This window comes from Drosophila hydei, unplaced genomic scaffold (genome assembly GCF_003285905.1).
Source record: "Drosophila hydei strain 15085-1641.00,03,60 unplaced genomic scaffold, DhydRS2 tig00008119-arrow-pilon, whole genome shotgun sequence".
Classification (NCBI taxonomy): Eukaryota; Metazoa; Arthropoda; class Insecta; order Diptera; family Drosophilidae; genus Drosophila; species Drosophila hydei.
The window spans coordinates 93,845-112,248 of NW_022045830.1; the positions used below are offsets into that span (position 1 = coordinate 93,845).

An 18,404-nucleotide genomic window follows, 5' to 3' on the forward strand; every position below is an offset into this window, starting at 1 on the left:
CATGAAACCAACTTGTTGATAGATGTATGAAATATATATGTTGCTCTTTGATTTTTTCCATGGAGTAGGGCGATATGAACTGTTCAAGTGCATTAAAGGGTCTGTCGAGAGGGTTACTTACAGCAGATTAACAGAAGTGAGAACGAGTGTAATCGATTTAGATAGGGCTGAGGCACGGGCCCACAGCCAGACCACACCCAGACCAGGTACGCAGCGCCACTGATAAAAAAGAGCTCTTGTGGCTTAAAAGCTGTTTCCGTCGATTCCAAAACACTGACAAGAATATTTAATCACAGTTATGGCATATTTAAGTATGTGCAGTTTGCATATATTCTAATCAGGCTGAAGTACTTGAGTGGGTTTATTTTTGGCACCAAATGTACCCCAACCGAGTCCGCATGAATTACTGTTCGGCATGAAATGACAATTAAAAGATAAATCAAATATTTTAAGCACTTGGACAATGCCTATCAGATGCTAATTTCTTTGCCTAAGCTAGTTATCGTATGCCTGATTATATGGCTGCCCATGCGATAACTGCTTGGGCTTGGCCTATAAAAGGCCACTGCTGGGCGAAAGGCCTTATCAGTCGAAAGACCCCACAAACAATATGAAAACTTTTTGGCTCTTGGCTTTCTGCGCACTGGCGGGTTAGTGTAATTATTAGTACTCCGAAGACTCTCAATTAACGACTTTCCATTCCCACAGCTTCGGCCTATGCTCTGGACGAGTCTGACCGCGTCAATGGAGAGAATGGCTGGTACGTGCCTAAGTTGGATGGCAGCTTCGAGTGGATCGATATGGACGTGGCAGAGGATTGGCTTGACCAGCAGGAGATGTTCGAAGCTCGTCTGAGCACAACACCCGTCAAATTCTACCTGTACACCAAATCCAACCCCACCAAGGGCACCAAGATCACGGCCACCAGCAAGTCCATCAGTGGATCCAACTTCAATAGCAACAACCCAACCAGGTTAGTATTATATGCACAGTTGAAAGACTCTGAATTGGGCTAACAACTTAATATTTCACAGAGTTGTCATCCACGGCTGGACCCAGAGCAGCTCATCGGGCATGAACAAGAACATTCGTGACGCCTGGCTGAGCAATGGCGATTTCAACGTTATTGTCGTGGACTGGGCTCGTGCACGTTCGGTCGAATATGCTTCCTCTGTTTTGGCTGTGCCCAAGGTGGGCAAGAAGGTCGCCAGCATGATCAACTACCTTGTCTCCGACCATGGCTTACGTCTGGACGATCTGTACATCATCGGCCACAGCCTGGGCGCCCATGTGGCGGGCTATGCTGGCAAGAACACCAACGGACAGGTGCACACCATCATCGGACTGGACCCTGCCCTGCCCCTGTTCAACTACAACAAGCCGAACAAACGTCTCAGCTCCACCGATGCCTGGTACGTGGAGTCCATTCAGACCAACGGCGGCAAGCTGGGCTTCCTCAAGCCCATTGGCAAGGGCGCCTTCTACCCCAACGGTGGCCAGAACCAGCCGGGCTGCACTCTGGATGTGACTGGTGCCTGCTCCCACGGACGCTCTGTGACCTACTATGCTGAGGCCGTCTCCCAAGACAACTTCGGCACCATCAAGTGCGGCGACTACGAGTCAGCCGTCAAGAAAGACTGCGGCAGCACCTACAGCGGCGTGCGCATGGGCGCTGATACCAACGCCTACATGGTCGAAGGTGACTTCTACGTGCCCGTGAACAGCAAGGCTCCATACGGCAATATCCAATGAATTACTGTGACGCAATAAAACAATTTTTTGTCGAAAACCATCAAAAGCCGTTTAGCTTTAGGAAGTATTATGCGCCTAATCAATAACTACAGTAGCTAATCTTGTTGGGTTTACAACGCTAGCCATATACCTGAATGACACGCCTTGAGTTTCTAATCCATTCCACTATATGGGTTTATGGCTAGCGATATAGCTATCATTCAAGTAAGTGCTTAGAATGAAATTTAGAAGCAACAATATCTGAATTTGTCGCTTCCCACGCAGTACATAAAACATCTGACATCAATGTATGCCTTCATTGATAAAGATTTATTATCAGTTAGAGAGCCTCAGAGAGAAGTGGGATTTTTAATCAAGACACTCAGCTTTATCTAACCAATTTTAATCGCCTTTCAAGAGCTATTGAACCGACACAGAATGAAGATTGGCTCCAGCAATTTGACTATAAATAAGCAGGAGCTGCCGATGATGAATTACTTGTTCTTCTGATCCCACTATGAAAACAGTTTGTCTAATTGGACTAGTAGCAGTACTAGGCGCAGGTAGTTTAATTATTAGTTCCATGCCTAATCACAGTGTCTAACCAGCTCTCTTGGCTTGCAGTGAGCGCCCTGCCCGTCGACGATCGCGTTAATGGCGAGAACGGCTGGTACGTGCCTCAGGCGGATGGCTCCTTTGAGTGGATCGACTTAGACGATGCTGAGGATCTGTTGGCGAAGGGCGAGGCGATGGAGGGTCGCATCAGCACAAATGCTGTTTCCTTCTATCTGTATACCCGTTCCAATCCTACCAAGGGTCAGGAAATTTCGACCAAGGGCTCGTCCGTTGCCGATTCGCATTTCAACAAGGATCATGGCACTCGCTTTGTTATTCACGGCTGGACCCAGAGCTACAAGGACTCCATGAACACTGAAATCACCAAGGCCTGGCTAGCGCGCGGTGAATACAATGTCATCGCTGTCGACTGGTCCCGTGCTCGCTCCATAGACTACGCTTCCTCTGTGGTGGCTGTTCCCGGTGCCGGTGCCAAGGTTGGAGACATGATCAAGTACCTGAACGAACACCACCAACTGTCCCTGGATAGCCTGTACGTAATTGGACACAGCTTGGGTGCCCAAGTTGCTGGCTACGCTGGCAAGACCGTGGGTGAAGGCAAAATCCACACCATCATCGGACTGGACCCTGCCCTGCCCCTGTTCAGCTACAACAAGCCCCACAAACGTCTCTCCTCTGACGATGCCTGGTATGTTGAGTCCATTCAGACCAACGGCGGCAAGCTGGGCTTCCTCAAGCCCATTGGCAAGGGCGCCTTCTACCCCAACGGCGGCCAGAAGCAGCCTGGCTGTGGACTGGATGCCACCGGCTCCTGCTCCCACGGACGCTCTGTGACCTACTATGCTGAGGCTGTCACCCAGGACAACTTCGGCACCATCAAGTGCGGCGACTACGAGGCAGCCGTCAAAAAGGACTGCGGCAGCACCTACAGCGGCGTTCGCCTCGGTGCCGATACCAATGCCTACATGGTCGAGGGCGACTTCTATGTGCCCGTCAACAGCAAGGCTCCCTACGGCAATATCCACTAAGTTTTTGTTTTCAATAAATATATAGCTCTCACGCGCTCATCAAACTTTTAAAGGCTTTGAATGACACGAGACTAGCAACTTTTTTGGAAAATAAATCAAATTATGTAATTATTATCTAGGGAGATCAGCATAAGAGACAGTTACTCTTGGTTGGACTTGCTATTATATCAAGCAAGAAAATCAGAGCTCTGAGCAACTACATTAGTTAAGAATAGGAGAATTGTATTCCATGCTTACTGATCATGCAGATATCATCGGTTGAGCACATTGCTAAAGTGGGGAAGGGAAAATGAGTGGATTTCCTATCATAAACACGCGAATTATATGATTAAATGTAGCAGGTGCTTAGCAGCTTATCAGATGCCAGAACTGATAAGTGTTTCGGACTATAAGAAGGCAAGAAATCCTAACCACATAGCAAAACTACTTGAGTGACCGGAATGAAAGTATTTCTCGTACTAGCAGCACTGTTGACCTTGGGTAAGTCACAATTTGATAGCTTTGAGCCCAATGGCTACGTAATACTTCTGTTCAGTCAGCGCCCTGCCCATTCAGGAGCGCATTCATGGCGAGACGGGCTGGTATGTACCACAAATTGATGGCACCTCCGAGTGGTTGGATCTGGACGAGGCCGAGCAGCTGTTGGCCAACGCCGAGCAAATGGAGGGACGCATGAGCTCCAATGCAGTGTCCTTCTACCTCTACACCAGATCAAACCCCCACGAGGGCAAGGAACTTAGCGCCAAGGAAGCAGCCCTTCGCGACTCACACTTCAACAAGGATCATGCCACACGCTTTGTCATTCACGGCTGGACTGGCCATCACTCGGACCCAATGATCTCCGAAATTACCAATGCCTGGCTATCCCGTGGCGACTACAACGTTATTATTGTTGACTGGGCAAGGGCTCGCTCCGCTGACTATGCCTCCTCGGTGGTGGCTGTACCCGGCGTCGGCACCCAAGTGGGCGAAATGATCAGCTACCTGCACGAGCATCACGGCATGTCCCTGGACCGCTTGACGGTCATTGGCCACAGCCTGGGCGCCCATGTAGCCGGATATGCTGGCAAAGCCATTGGCGAGGGTCGCATTCATACCATTATTGGCCTGGACCCTGCTCTGCCTTTGTTCAGCTATGACAAGCCGGACAAGCGTCTAAATTCCGAAGATGCCTTCTACGTGGAGTCCATTCAGACCAACGGCGGCAAGCTGGGCTTCCTTAAGCCTATTGGCAAGAGCGCCTTCTACCCCAACGGCGGCAAGGAGCAACCCGGCTGTGATGTAGACACCTGTTCCCACCGCCGCTCTGTGACCTACTATGCTGAGGCTGTGACCGAGAATAACTTTGGCGCTCTCAAATGCCCCGACTATGAGGCGGCAGTGGACAACATGTGCGCCAGCACCTACAGCGGCATTCGCATGGGCGCCGATTACAACGCTTACATGTCGGGGGGTAGTTTCTATGTGCCTGTTAACAGCGCAGCGCCCTATGGCAAAATTGAATAAGTTGTGCTATCTGTAGATCTGAATAAAGTATAAAAGCAAACAATTGTCGTTCGATAGTGTAGGCACTCCTTGCCCTATCTCCATCAAGATACAATGGGCCAAAAGAGCACTTGGGGTCCGTACGCCGGGAATCAATTGCACGAGCACACGTCAGAGATTAGTGGGAGCGTCACGAAAGAGAGGCGTAAGTGGAGATTGCTTTGTTTTTCTGTTCGCCTTTCTATAAATACAACGGCAATGGCAGAAGAGTTGTTTACGCTGCTCGAGCTGTCAGGTGAATTAATTGATTTGAAATTCATCATGATGACATTTCTGATTGCCAATATGTGGCAAAAACAATCTGCTCTGCGTGGAGACTAATGGGAAATGAAACATTACCGGACATGCACAGCAAAACGATAATTCCGAGAAGAGGTCAGCCCAGCATGGGACAACAATTAGCAGCTCTCATTGTCTTGTGCACGATGCACGATTAGCCAGTGAACAAACGCCCACACAGCGCACTAGATGAGCATAGACCCAGGCATAGGCATGCTGTATGCAGCCGGACAAGTGCACATAATTGTGGGCTTAGAGCAGATCAAACAGTTTGGTCAGCCTGCCTGCTGCTGGTCGAGGGAGCTTAGTTGGCCTCGTTACTAATGCCCATATGATTAAGGTCTCATGCCTATGGCTCCCTTTGGCATAATAGTTGAGCTGGCCAAATAAATCAATCTTGGCATTACACAGCTATCTGCAAAAATGTTTTCGCCACCTATCAGCGCAGGGGCGTAGTAGGTAAGTAGAGCTTCTTAGGAGGCTTCTGCAGCTATCGGGCATGTGCCAGCTAGCGCACTGTGTGTGAGACTAAGAGATGCCCTGTAATTGCCACAAATATTTGCCTTGGCATTCAGGGATATAAAATTTATTTTACTCTGGTAAATTCATATGAAATGCTTATGAACTCCAAAATTGAAAAATCGATATTTATCGATTCATATTAAATGTGTAACTCTTCTTTCTTCATTTTCTCTATTCTTCTTCTGTCTTCTTCTTTTCTCAGTACGCATCGAATTCACTGCTAAAGGCTAAAGGGTATACTCTTTGACAGCACTAAATATCATTGATCACACGACGTTGATGATTTTAAATATTTAATATTTAATATTATCAACAGCAAGAGTAGGGGTGGGGTAGGTATTGGCGAGATTGCCTATCTATTGGCCAAATCTCAAGTGGGTCTGCAGAGCTTAGGCGTGATTTGATAAGATGCGTCTATATAAAGCTTCAGCCTGGGGCAGGTCCGAACATCAGTTGAAAGTGTCTTTTGCTGAACGTTATGAAACTGTTTTTGCTTTTCGCAGTCTGCGTCTTTGCGGGTAAAGTTCTAAATATGCTTTCTGCTTTCGTTAACCAGTCCTAATTCACTTCAACTATTTTATTCAGCAGCCAGCGCCGTGGAGCACAAGATTAATGGTGAGAACGGCTGGTATGTGCCCCAGGCCGATGGTAGCTTCGAGTGGGTCGATATGGATATGGCCGATGCCTATCTGGAAGCCCATGCTGCAAGGGAGCGCAGCCTGCTGAATCCCGTTACCTTCTACCTGTACACCAAGTCGAACCAGAACTCGGCACAGGAAATCAAGGCTAACAAGGCTAGCATCTCCGGCTCCAACTTCAACCCCAACAATCCCACTCGCCTAACCATCCACGGCTGGACCTCCAGCGCCGATGACTACGTCAACTATGGCGTGCGCAATGCATGGTTCACGCACGGCGACATGAACATGATTACCGTCGACTGGGGTCGTGCCCGCTCTGTTGACTATGCTTCCTCCGTCTTGGCTGTGCCCGGCGTCGGTGAGCAGGTTGCCGACCTGATCAACTTCTTGCGCACGAACTTCGGTCTGTCCCTGGACAACACCATGATCATTGGCCACAGCCTGGGCGCCCATGTGTCCGGCTTCGCTGGCAAGAACATCAAGAACGGTCAGGTGCACACCATCATTGGTCTGGACCCTGCCCTGCCCCTTTACAGCTACGACTCGCCCAACAAGCGTCTCAGCTCTACCGATGCTTACTATGTGGAGTCCATTCAGACCAACGGCGGTACCTTGGGCTTCCTCAAGCCCATTGGCAAGGGCGCTTTCTATCCCAACGGCGGCAAGTCGCAGCCTGGCTGCGGTGTTGATTTGACCGGCTCCTGCGCGCACAGCCGCTCCGTGATCTACTATGCCGAGTCCGTCAGCCAGGACAACTTCCCCACCATGCGCTGCGGCGACTACGAGCAGGCCGTCGCCAAGAGCTGCGGCAGCACCTACAGCAGCGTGAAAATGGGCGCCGTCACCAATGCCTACATGGTTGCCGGCGACTACTACGTGCCCGTCAACAGCCAGTATCCCTACGGCTATGGCAACTAGACTGACTTATGACTGTTTAACAATAAAATTGTCTTGCGAGAAGTACAGTTTGAGCTGAATTGAAAGGCTGGGGTAAGGGGTCAGAGGAATAGCATAAATTACTTCTCTCAATTTACTGTGTGCAACTTAAGAGAGAGAAAAAAGTTCTTGCGTAATATTGATGTAAGGTATAACAATTGTCGGCGCTCTTCTTTAAAAATTTTAGATGTTAATTTAACCAACTACTTCTAGCACTATAGGGTATTCTCTAGTCGAGCATAACTTCGCTACTGTACTAATTTTGCTAGTCATCATGGAAGCTTTCACTGAGTTATTTGCCGGAACTCAGGCAATATGATTTACACTCATAGCGCCATGGCTACACAGTAAGAAATCGGGGTAAAGTGCTTTGGTAAAAGTGTGTGTAACAGGCAGTTGAAGGCGTGGCAGACTACATAAAGTATATATACTCTTGATCAGCACAACAAGCTGAGTCGATCTAAGCAAGTCCGTTCGTCCGTCTGAGTGTTCGTCCGTCCGTCTGAGCGTTCGTCCGTTCGTCCGTCTGAGTGTTCGTCCGTCCGTCTGAGCGTTCGACCGTCTGAGTGTTCGTCCGTCCGTCTGAACGTTCGTCCGTTCGTCCGTTCGTCCGTCCGTTTGAACGTTCGTCCGTTCGTCCGTTCGTCCGTCCGTCTGAACGTTCGTCCGTTCGTCCGTCTGAGTGTTCGTCCGTCCGTTTGAGCGTTCGTCCGTTTGAGCGTTCGTCCGTTCGTCCGTCTGAGTGTTCGTCCGTCCGTCTGAACGTTCGTCCGTTCGTCCGTCTGAGTGTTCGTCCGTCCGTCTGAGCGTTCGTCCGTTCGTCCGTCTGAACGTTCGTCCGTTCTTCCGTCTGAGTGTTCGTCCGTCCGTCTGAGCGTTCGACTGTCTGAGTGTTCGTCCGTCCGTCTGAACGTTCGTCCGTTCGTCCGTTCGTCCGTCCGTTTGAGCGTTCGTCCGTTCGTCCGTCTGAGTGTTCGTCCGTTCGTCCGTCCGTCTGAACGTTCGTCCGTTCGTCCGTCTGAGTGTTCGTCCGTCCGTTTGAGCGTTCGTCCGTTCGTCCGTTCGTCCGTCTGAGTGTTCGTCCGTCCGTCTGAATGTTCGTCCGTTCGTCCGTCTGAGTGTTCCTCCGTCCGTCTGAACGTTCGTCCGTCTGAGTGTTCGTCCGTCCGTCTGAACGTTCGTCCGTCTGAGTGTTCGTCCGTCCGTCTGAACGTTCGTCCGTCTGAATGTTCGTCCGTCCGTCTGAGCGTTCGTCCGTCTGAGCGTTCGTCCATCCTTATGTAGCTAGCTAAAGCAACTATCTCTTAAGCCGCAAGAGAAAGAGACTTCATATTTGAAACGCATCGTCTCTAACCCCGCACTTTAACTTTTTTTAAGCATTTCATATTTTCAACAATTTTTATATATATATTTTTTTTTGATTTCCATACACAATTTTGCACAGTGTATTAGCTCTGAGGAATTTGCTGAATGATTTTTACAACTAATCTAATCGGTTTCCCAATATCTTGCTATTCGACGAATATTTGGATTTAATTTACACTAGCTGATCAGATTGGCAAAGAACTATATAAAGGCGTCAGCTGCGTCAATTGCCTCAATAGACCCCAGTCATGGTATTCATCGTGTTCCTCACATTTTGCTTGCTGGCAGGTGAGTACTTTGCACCTTTGCACCTTTGCGTTTGGAATACGAATTAAAGTTTTCCCTTGCAGTCAGCGCGCTGCCCATTGAGGAGCATGCGAGTCGCATTCACGGCGAGAACGGCTGGTTTGTGCCACAGGTGGGCGATGACTTCAAGTGGCTGACCTTGGGGGAGGCTCAAGGTCAATTGGCCGCCTATGAATCACTCAATAATATGGAGATCGCTGAGCATTTTTCCATTAACGCGGTTAGCTTCTACTTGTACACGCGACGCAATCCGAAGGAGGGACAGCTCATTACGGCCACAGCGGAATCCATTGATGCTTCCAACTTTGATGCCACTAATCCCACTAGGTAGACTTCTGTCCATAACATAGTTGCCTTTCATATTACCATTTTATTACTAGATTCACCATACACGGCTGGAACTCCAACTACAAGGATGGTCTCAACACCGGCGTGCGCGATGCCTGGTTCCTGTCCGGCGACTATAACATGATTGCTGTGGATTGGGCACGTGGACGTTCACTGGAATATGCTTCTTCCGTGGCAGCGGCGTCGGGAGCGGGCCAGAAAATTGCCCGCATGGTGGACTTTTTGGTCAGAGACTATGCGATGTCCCTGGAGACACTCGAAGTGGTGGGCTTCAGTCTAGGTGCACATGTTGCCGGCTATGCCGCCAAGCAGGTGTCGACTGGCAACGTATATAAGGTGGTGGGTCTCGACCCCGCCTCCGCGCTGATCAGCTATGACAAGCCAGAAAAACGCTTGTCCAGCAATGATGCCTATTACGTGGAGACGATTCAAACCAATGGCGGCACTTTGGGCTTCAACAAGCCCATTGGACGCGCCACTTTCTATCCGAATGGTGGCAAATCACAGCCAGGCTGTGCTTTGGACTTAACCGGCAGCTGCTCCCACAAACGCTCCGTGACCTACTATGTGGAGTCGCTGCGCATGAATAACTTCCCGACCATCAAGTGTGCTTCGTATCAGCAGGCACACAAGAAGGATTGCGGCAGCACCTACAGCTCCGTGAAGATGGGCGCCAACGAAAATATACATGTGGCCGTGGGCGACTTCTATGTGCCCATTAACAAGCAGTCGCCATATGGCTTGGGCGAACCCATTGAAGAAGGTGGAGAGACAACAACACTGCAGCCCACAACAATTGTTGAGGAAAATAAAACATCGACTTCTCCCAGCGAGGAGGAGACTGAAACATCAACTTCTTCCAGCGAGGAGGAGACTGAAACATCACCTACGCCCAGCGAAGAGGTAAACGACAGCTCCAGCACCGCCACGCCGCCAGGAATTGTAACGACCCCCGCGCCCGAGGACGACAAAGACAAAGGTTGTAAGACGAACATTTATATCCTGAATTTAATATTCGTCAATGCGCAAATTAACAAGAGTCAGGACTAAGCCCACAAATGGGCTGTAGCAAAGACTTCCAAGTTGATCAATAAAGCGAACATGAAATCGAACCAAGCTTAATTGCAGCTGATGTTCTTTGATGTGCGCGCGTGCCACGCCCTGAGCCAAATCTTGTTTAGCATTGAGAGTGGGCCAAAAAGGGTCCGTTGTGCTTTGAAGCCATAGGACACAATATATTTTTATATTGTGTCTGCTTATCATTACAAGGTATTTTCTGAGTCATTGAAACTCTCCCTCTCCCACTCCTCTCTTACCTGCTATCGAAAATTTGTGTCCGGCTTTAATTACAATCGAAATACTTTGATGTCTCCTATTGCAAGCTCAGAGCTGGCAATTGGGCTGATTGTGCACTGCGGGAGTACTCTTAATTAAGAGTAGACTTAATCTGTAGCCCAGGGACTGCATGTTACTAGTCACGTATTGCTTGTTCTCTGCTCTCGTTCCACTCGAATGCGAGCCTCGAATCTTATTATTCCTAATTAGAGCACAGACGCATCCATTCGCTGCTAGCTAATGCGCCCAAAATAAAGGCATTGCTTCCAGACGAAAGTTAGGTTTATATGCTAACAGCTCATTAAAGCCAGTCAATTAGGAACAAATGTTATAATTCTTTTATTCCATTAACCAAAACCGGCGCAGCTGTTCCAAATGCACAGCCAGCGAAAACTTTGCCCCTAGCTCAATGGAGCATATGATACCACAAGTTTCTGTTAACAATGCCCAGGGACGCGCTTAGGACTGCTGTGTGTGCGTGTATGAATAATCTGCTTAGGCAATATATTATTTATTTAATAGAATTTATAGTTTAAGGCTACAGAATAGTTTCATCTAAGCTATGCAGACCCCATACTCGTCCACCAGGCAGTCTTTAATGCCCGCATCGAAGTAGCTGCCACTGACACAATTCTGTGGCACGAAGTCTCCATCGACGCACTCCAGATAGGAGGCACAGTCGTCAGGGTCAGTCTCCCGTTCCCCTTCCTCACAACGATCCGACAGCGGAGTGCATACACCATCGTCATCCACGACGCAGCTGAGCATCGTTCTGTGATAGTAGCTGCCATGAGAGCAGAGCCGTTTAACCAGTTTCCCATCGATACACTGCAAGTAGCCAGCACAGTCGTCCGGATCGATTCTTAGCTCATTATTTTCACATTGCCCAGCTCCAGCGCAGACTCCATTCTCATCGAGCACACAGGTTTCTAAAGTCGAATTGTAATACCTACCACCAGCGCAAATGAATTCCTCAAAGTTCCCATTGGCACACCTTAGGTATCCACATTTATTTTCGGGGTTCGCTTCAACCTCATTCTCAAAGCATTTATCCCGCATACGAATACAAAATCCACTCGCATCAATCTCGCAGATCTTTAGGTCAGTATTGAAAAAGCTGCCCTTGGCACACTTCTCTTCGACGAACCTTTCATTAACGCATTTCAGATACCCAGCACAATCCTCAGGATCCTCTTCTAAAGAACCTTCCGTACACTTGTCGTCCTTAGGAATACAAATCCCGTTATCATCGATCTCGCATATCTTTAGGTCAGCATTGAAGAAGCTGCCTTTAGCACACCTTTCTTCAATAAGGTTTCCTTTAACACATTTCAGGTAACCAGCACAATCCTCTGGATCTTCTTCTAAAGAACCTTCCTCACACTTCTCGTCCGAAGGAACGCAAATCCCATTCTCATCAATCTCGCAGATCTTTATGTCGATATTGAAGAAACTACCCTTCGCACACTTCTCTTCAATAAAGTTTCCTTTAACGCATTTAAGATAACCAGCACAATCTTTAGGATCCTCTTCTAAAGAACCGTCCGTACACTTCACGTCCTTCGGATTACAAATCCCGTCCTCATCGATCTCGCAGATCTTCAAGTCAGCATTGAAGAGGCTGCCTTTGGCACACTTCTCTTCGATCAGACGGCCATTCACACATCTGAGATACCCAGAGCAATCGTCAGGATCCTCTTCTAAAGAACCTTCCGTGCATTTCGCTTTTTTAGATATACAAATTCCGTCCTCATCGATCTCGCAGATCTTCAAGTCCGTATTGAAGAAGCTACCTTTGGCACACTGCTCTTCGACGAACCTTTCATTAACGCATTTCAGATACCCAGCACAATTCTCAGGATCCTCTTTTATGGAACCTTCCACACACTTCTCGTCTTTAGGAACACAAATCCCGTTCTCATCGATCTCGCATATCTTTAGATCAGCATTGAAGAAGCTGCCTTTGGCACACTTTTCTTCAATAAGGTTTCCTTTAACACATTTCAGGTAACCAGCACAATCCTCAGGATCCTCTTTTAAGGAACCTTCCTCACACTTCTCGTCCGTAGGAACACAAATCCAGTTCTCATCAATCTCGCAGATCTTCAAGTCAGCATTGAAGAAACTTCCCTTCGCACACTTCTGTTCAGTAATGTTTCCATCCACACATCTGAAATACCCAGCGCAGTCCTTGGGATCCTCCTCTAGTTCACCCTCCACACATTTTCCAAAAGGAACTGAACATATTCCGTATTCGTCGATCTCACAGATCTTTTGAGTGGGATTAAAGTAGCTGCCCAGTTGACACTTTACCTCCTTAAATCGGCCATTAACGCATAGGGCGTAGCCGCAACTATTTCCAGGAATCACATCAATCTGACTTTCCGTACATTGTGTAGCTGCTGCCCCACAAATGCCAGTCAAATCGATGACACACACCTCCCACGCTGGATCAAAATAGCTTTCCGTGGGGCAGCTTTGTGTTAGAATCCTCCCGTTGAGGCATTGAAAATACCTAGAGCAGTCTTGGGGATAGGACACAACAGTCCCCTCAACGCACGCCTTGGACTCACTAAGATCGAGGCTCGCGGCGAATAATGGATACACAAAATAGAGTATGAGCCCTGTAGTGAGTGCTATTCCACGATGAATATTGTTAGACATTTTGCAACAAAAGCCAACGGTAATTTAGCCTCACCAAAGTAATTTATTCCAACTGGCGCTGTCAACATTTTCAAGAACTGAGCTGCGACTCAGCTTGGCAGCTGTTTTTATATTCTCAAAAGCTATTAAAATAATGAATTTCCTTCTTATCTAGCACTGTTTTGTGTGCTGATAGCAAAATGCTTAAATACAATATTTGTACCACTCTTGATGTAACATGTGTCCAGTCATTCCAAAAGTAAACAGACCCATTCAAACTTGTGCAGCAACCCGGAAATGCTAGAACAAAAATTCGCAATAAATCATGAGCTTAAATAGCTCGAGCTGCTATCAGAAAACTTTTGACGAATTAAATACTATTTACAGAAAACAGAAAACACTTCAGGCTTAAAGTCAAAATATATCTATGTACTCAGAGAACGCTTCCAGGTGACAAACAGGTGGCTCTAGCTGTGAAATATTTGCAACAGATTTCATGGCACAGAGGCGAAAGGTAAAAGGTCTCTTCACATTTATTATGAACGTCTCGGACTTGCATGATGACTGTGTTCTTTTTGCTGAAAAATTCATTTGAGTGGCAATTCAAATTGTGTGGAATGCCAGAAATTCGTGTCGAGTGATTTGCATATTTCGTTAAGTTTTATTTTATTTTTATTTTCACTTAAGCTGCGTTGAGGTCCTTCGCTTGAAATGCCTCACATTCATATTGTTTCACATCGCTTTGGGGCGGGCCATCAATAATGCAGGGCACAATATTAACATGCCTAACGGCACCACTGAGCCACCAAAAAAAAACGGAAGAACATAAAGACGAAGCAGAGAACACACAATATGCGAAAAGGTCAGACAGCTTAACGGCCAGAAAGGAGTTCCGTGCATTGCCACTGCAGGCCCAGTTCAACGTTCATTATTCAACATTGCCAGAAGTCACACGTGTGGCAAACGGTTCTGTGTGCCCAGGGCCTCTTTAAAGCCTTTGAGGTCACACAAACACGCATAATTGTGTGTGAAAATCATTTATCATAATCGTTGCATAACTAAAAGGCCTCCGTGTCACTTGCTGTGACAAACTACAAGATATTTGAGCGATAAAATCAGGCGAAAGGCTTCACTAAATGTCTAACTAGATATAAATAAATATAAATATATATATATGTATATATTTGTTAGTATCAAAAGTTCAGCATCAAAAAGTCAACATAAATTCTAAGTCTAAAACCATATAATTTATTTATATTTTAAGTAATTCTAATAAATCGCATTTCAAATCAAAATATGACTCATAATGAATGGCAAAGCAATTTAAAAAAAATTTGCTTTGTTTACAAGCAGACTCTGCCCTGCACAGAGTATTCCCCACACGACCAGAGTCGGTTATATATAGCATATATTAGAGAGTCGCCCACGTATAGACAACTAAATACTGGTAATAAATATTAATGCTGTTTGTGCTGATTTCAAGAAAAGATGAAGGTGAAGCTGAAGAAGAAAGGAAATTGTTTGACCATTTTGAGAGTTTTGAGAGTTCTGCGACGTTTGCCTCGAGGGGCGGCTAATGAGGGTCGCCAGTGCCGCAAGTAACCGAAATGTGTCAACTGTCCATTGTTCTGTGGTCCCTGGTGATTGAGCCTGGAGACGTGTTCGAGGTCCATGTGAAAGGACATTTGCAGCACATCAAACTGGCAGCCGTTAGAGCGAAGCTGGCCATAAGCACAGGTTGCACTGCAGCAACAAAGTATCTAGATTTGTTTGTGTTAGAACGCTTGGACAATCTTTTAGGGTCGTTGAGCTTGTTCAATAGGCAAGCGTGAGCACCCAATAAAACGAAAAGCGAGCGCAGACCGTGTGTGTGGGTTCAGCTTGGTTGAAGCTCAATGGAAACTAAGCGCAATAATAAAAGCCCAACTACTGAAAAGGTCCTGCCAGGCATAAAGCTGCTACATTACCAATTTTATTTGAATTAATTTATGATTATGTTTTATTATATTGTAGAGTCATCGCAAATCCAGTTTGGCCAGTCAAGTGTGCAGATCAGCCGGCATGTGTTGCATGCCTCACTGCACTTAAGCTCGGGCTATGTAAATATTTATGATGCATTGGCAAAAACGCTGAAATGTCTGAGAACAAATATAAATTTGATTTATAGCCAAGCGGCCTTTAAGTGAAAGCTGCCATAAAATACGCGCACAGCAAGCGATATGTGTAAGTGAATATAGACAAAAGCTGTCCTTCTTCTAGGTATATTTCTCAGGCTAGACAGTTGCGAGGCTTACTAAGAGTTATCTGTTTTGAAGTAGTTTTTCATGACATTTGTCTGGCTGCGCGTAGAAAAAACTCGACGAATGCAAGCTTCGATAGCCTTGAATACATCGGTACAAAAGTTACACAAATAATTGGATTGGATTATGTTGGCCGCTGGTCGTGCATGATAAACATATGAAACACAATATAAAAAGAAATTTCGCATACAAAGATGTTTCCATAAGACGGCAAAAACACGATTAGCTTGAGGCAAGCAGCTGCGACACAGATCATGGCATATTCCACATACGCCATGTTGGCCCCATTTACCTGCCAAAGATGTTTTGTACTTCGCTCTGCTTCACTCTGCTCTACTCTCTTCCTCCTTTGCACATCATTTTTGCATCTAATCACATTCATTTCGGTATATTGCCCTCCAGTATGACCACGAAAAATGTTGAGTATACAAAGTAGTCGAAAGAGATGGAGATAGGAATCGCAAAAGGCAGAGACAAAACTTTTGGCCAAACAAAGCCGCAATAAGGAGCAAAGTAAAGAGTAAACTTTGTCAAGGAATTTTTAATATGGCTGCTCGAAACTTGTCTCATTTCAAGGTTCAGGTTTCCTTCTTTTTATCCTTGCTGCAGCTGAATATATCAAAAGCCAGCTGCTTGCATCTGGCCAGATTGTTATCATGGATTAGTTTTTCTTAAAGCTTCATAAAATATGCAAAGCAAAGCAACTAACTACAAAGGAGGTGACTCTCGGCTAGATGCTTGAGCACTTTCTTTTTCTATGGCAACAAATTGAATTTTATAAACATTCAAGACGCTTTATTATCACAACTTGCCAACTGTATGCTCAAGTTCTTTGTGTGTGTGTTTGTGTGTAAACAAATTCAATTTGTTGCTGTCGCTCTTCTAGCTCAGTTCCGAAAGGTGTTGTAGTTGAGTGCTTTCAAAAAAACACAGCAAAATAGCAAAATAGCTAAATAACTAAAATCAAGCAAAGCAAAAATACCCAAAGACAATAGCAAAGGCATGTGTAGAGTAAACAAATTTTTTGTCAAGTCAAAAGTCAAAGTGAATTCTGCCTGCAATGCTAATGAAATGCGCCTGCAAATGAGTTTTTCACATAGAGAACACATATTTAATTGAAATGTAGAAGACTGCACTAGATTATATTTTTCTTCTTCTAGGCATTGCGTCATATATAGTAAATATTTTTATTTAAGTGCATTAAAATTGAGGTTAATTCGAGTTATATATATTCACATTTGGGTTGCCACTCTCATATATTATTCAAGATTGAACATAGAAACAAGATCCTGAAGCATCGCTAAGAACCAACACAATATAAGGCTAGAAGTGTTTATGTATATGAGTGCCCAGGCAGCACCTGTTAGGTATCCAGAAACTGGACACAATTCTCATGTGAGCTATTTCAGACTAGATTTTGGTAACCGTAAGAAATATATAATTGTATACTTATATATATAATTGTATATACTTATATACATATATTATATATATACTGAAGCCACATATAAATATTTCACGCTTCTTACGGGAAGCCCTTAAAATTATATGTTAAACTGTGTCTTCTTTAGCAAACTAGTTACTATTTATAATTTTAAAAGATTGACTAAATATTTAAACATTTAATCAATAAAAACTATATCTAAAATAGATAAAATAATATATATATATATAGATAAATCTATATAGATAAAATAATATATATTTAAAGAAATATATATAGTAATATATGCACAAAGTCCTACTCTGCTCTTAAACAACGACAAATTTGATTTACAGTGAAGAAGAAAAAGTATTGTAATTTGTTATAAGAAAAATAATTGTACTTTGTTTAAATAAAGAATATATCTTTTTGCAACTATAACTTAAAACATATAATTATATATGTGTATTTAGAAATATGCCTAATAAACAGAAAATAAACATTTGCCTTATTGCTGAGCTCGAGTTATATATATAAATATATTTTATGGTATATCTAGCAAAACATTAACTTTTATAAAACAAGAGAAATGTATTTTTGCTTTCAAATATTTGGCGCTAAGCTGAAATAAAATTCTGCACCTAATTATATGTTAATTGCTGCGTGAACTGATTTCAATTGATTTATAAACAGATTATTAAGTCGAATAGCAGAAACGTGAATTTTGTGCCAACAAAAGCAAAAACATTAAAATAGTCAAATAATTAAAGCAGCCTCTGTATCGCTCTCCCACTCTCTCTGTCTGTCTCTTGCTCCTCTATTTGCATTGTAAATGTAAACAATATTTATAATTAGGCCTGAATGGCAATCAAAACATTAATTAAAATGTAACTACTTTGAATGGAAATCAATTTGAATTGCTGTTTTATATCACCTGCTGGACAATGCAGGTGCCAAATGAAATTTAGCTTTCACCCATTTGAGCGATTTGTCACGATCGCAATGGATAAACCACCAAAAGCGGAAACTCAGCCGCAATTCGATTTGATTATTAATAATATTTTTTGCGCCATTTCAAATGTTTATTTATAATGATGATGCCCAAAAAGCGCCAAACGTGATGCCACCGGAAGCGTTTCAGCATTGATGGACTCTTTTATTGATTGAAATATTGATTAAAGTAACGACTGAGTTTTTCTACTCCCTCTCGCTATCTCTTCCTCTCTTCTTCTTTATTTTTTATTTACTTATGAATATTTACAAGCATAAAATAATATATAGTCAGCCATTGTAAATTTAAGCGCTGCAACAGCAACTGAACTCACACGCATTTATTACAGCAAATGAAGTACACTTGGAGAAAGTGGCAAATTTAAATTTATATAACATAAAATTGCTTAAAAATTCCATTTTCCTTAAATAAATT

The 18,404-nt window shown here is 44.8% G+C and overlaps 6 protein-coding genes across 7 annotated transcripts; 5 read left to right on the forward strand and 1 right to left on the reverse strand.

The window, feature by feature from the left end:
• The first annotated feature begins 586 nt into the window (after positions 1-586).
• LOC111598923 (phospholipase A1-like) lies at positions 587-1,800 on the forward strand. The gene is made up of 3 exons (XM_023314394.2): positions 587-650; positions 709-973; positions 1,035-1,800. The coding sequence occupies exons 1-3, from the start codon at positions 611-613 to the stop codon at positions 1,750-1,752; spliced, it is 1,023 nt and encodes a 340-aa protein (XP_023170162.2). The 5' UTR covers positions 587-610; the 3' UTR covers positions 1,753-1,800.
• A 430-nt stretch (positions 1,801-2,230) lies between these two features.
• On the forward strand, positions 2,231-3,379 carry LOC111598921 (phospholipase A1-like). Its single transcript, XM_023314391.2, has 2 exons — positions 2,231-2,294; positions 2,356-3,379. Exons 1-2 carry the CDS (start codon positions 2,249-2,251, stop codon positions 3,333-3,335), a joined length of 1,026 nt encoding a protein of 341 aa, XP_023170159.1. The 5' UTR covers positions 2,231-2,248; the 3' UTR covers positions 3,336-3,379.
• A 376-nt stretch (positions 3,380-3,755) lies between these two features.
• On the forward strand, positions 3,756-4,881 carry LOC111603256 (phospholipase A1-like). The gene is made up of 2 exons (XM_023320763.2): positions 3,756-3,815; positions 3,871-4,881. Exons 1-2 carry the CDS (start codon positions 3,776-3,778, stop codon positions 4,839-4,841), a joined length of 1,011 nt encoding a protein of 336 aa, XP_023176531.2. The 5' UTR covers positions 3,756-3,775; the 3' UTR covers positions 4,842-4,881.
• A 1,239-nt stretch (positions 4,882-6,120) lies between these two features.
• On the forward strand, positions 6,121-7,282 carry LOC111603248 (phospholipase A1). Of its 2 annotated transcripts, none has more exons than XM_023320756.2 (2): positions 6,121-6,199; positions 6,270-7,282. In XM_023320756.2, exons 1-2 carry the CDS (start codon positions 6,160-6,162, stop codon positions 7,238-7,240), a joined length of 1,011 nt encoding a protein of 336 aa, XP_023176524.1. In that variant the 5' UTR covers positions 6,121-6,159; the 3' UTR covers positions 7,241-7,282. The 2 variants fall into 2 exon arrangements, with proteins under 2 accessions (XP_023176524.1, XP_023176523.1); XM_023320755.2 differs by having other exon boundaries at positions 6,143-6,199; positions 6,267-7,282.
• A 1,541-nt stretch (positions 7,283-8,823) lies between these two features.
• LOC111598920 (phospholipase A1-like) lies at positions 8,824-10,389 on the forward strand. The gene is made up of 3 exons (XM_023314390.2): positions 8,824-8,911; positions 8,974-9,256; positions 9,310-10,389. The coding sequence occupies exons 1-3, from the start codon at positions 8,872-8,874 to the stop codon at positions 10,325-10,327; spliced, it is 1,341 nt and encodes a 446-aa protein (XP_023170158.2). The 5' UTR covers positions 8,824-8,871; the 3' UTR covers positions 10,328-10,389.
• Positions 10,390-11,064: 675 nt separating this feature from the next.
• On the reverse strand, positions 11,065-13,405 carry LOC111598919 (tenascin). The gene is made up of 2 exons (XM_023314389.2): positions 13,311-13,405; positions 11,065-13,248 (listed from the first exon to the last, which is right to left on the reverse strand). The coding sequence occupies exons 1-2, from the start codon at positions 13,342-13,344 to the stop codon at positions 11,168-11,170; spliced, it is 2,115 nt and encodes a 704-aa protein (XP_023170157.2). The 5' UTR covers positions 13,345-13,405; the 3' UTR covers positions 11,065-11,167.
• Between the last annotated feature and the right edge of the window lie 4,999 nt (positions 13,406-18,404).

Excerpts from the sequence above, each read along its gene's own strand:
- LOC111598923 (XM_023314394.2), top strand. The coding sequence starts at position 611 with ATGAAAACTTTTTGGCTCTTGGCTTTCTGCGCACTGGCGG. Across the intron at positions 651-708 it reads GGCTTTCTGCGCACTGGCGG|CTTCGGCCTATGCTCTGGAC; the intron begins GTTAGTGTAATT and ends CCATTCCCACAG. Across the intron at positions 974-1,034 it reads AATAGCAACAACCCAACCAG|AGTTGTCATCCACGGCTGGA; the intron begins GTTAGTATTATA and ends AATATTTCACAG.
- LOC111598921 (XM_023314391.2), top strand. The coding sequence starts at position 2,249 with ATGAAAACAGTTTGTCTAATTGGACTAGTAGCAGTACTAGGCGCAG. Across the intron at positions 2,295-2,355 it reads AGTAGCAGTACTAGGCGCAG|TGAGCGCCCTGCCCGTCGAC; the intron begins GTAGTTTAATTA and ends CTTGGCTTGCAG.
- LOC111603256 (XM_023320763.2), top strand. The coding sequence starts at position 3,776 with ATGAAAGTATTTCTCGTACTAGCAGCACTGTTGACCTTGG. Across the intron at positions 3,816-3,870 it reads AGCAGCACTGTTGACCTTGG|TCAGCGCCCTGCCCATTCAG; the intron begins GTAAGTCACAAT and ends ACTTCTGTTCAG.
- LOC111603248 (XM_023320755.2), top strand. The coding sequence starts at position 6,160 with ATGAAACTGTTTTTGCTTTTCGCAGTCTGCGTCTTTGCGG. Across the intron at positions 6,200-6,266 it reads CGCAGTCTGCGTCTTTGCGG|CAGCCAGCGCCGTGGAGCAC; the intron begins GTAAAGTTCTAA and ends TATTTTATTCAG.
- LOC111598920 (XM_023314390.2), top strand. The coding sequence starts at position 8,872 with ATGGTATTCATCGTGTTCCTCACATTTTGCTTGCTGGCAG. Across the intron at positions 8,912-8,973 it reads CACATTTTGCTTGCTGGCAG|TCAGCGCGCTGCCCATTGAG; the intron begins GTGAGTACTTTG and ends TTTCCCTTGCAG. Across the intron at positions 9,257-9,309 it reads GATGCCACTAATCCCACTAG|ATTCACCATACACGGCTGGA; the intron begins GTAGACTTCTGT and ends TTTTATTACTAG.
- LOC111598919 (XM_023314389.2), bottom strand. The coding sequence starts at position 13,344 with ATGTTGACAGCGCCAGTTGGAATAAATTACTTTG. Across the intron at positions 13,249-13,310 it reads AGTTGGAATAAATTACTTTG|CACTCACTACAGGGCTCATA; the intron begins GTGAGGCTAAAT and ends ATCGTGGAATAG.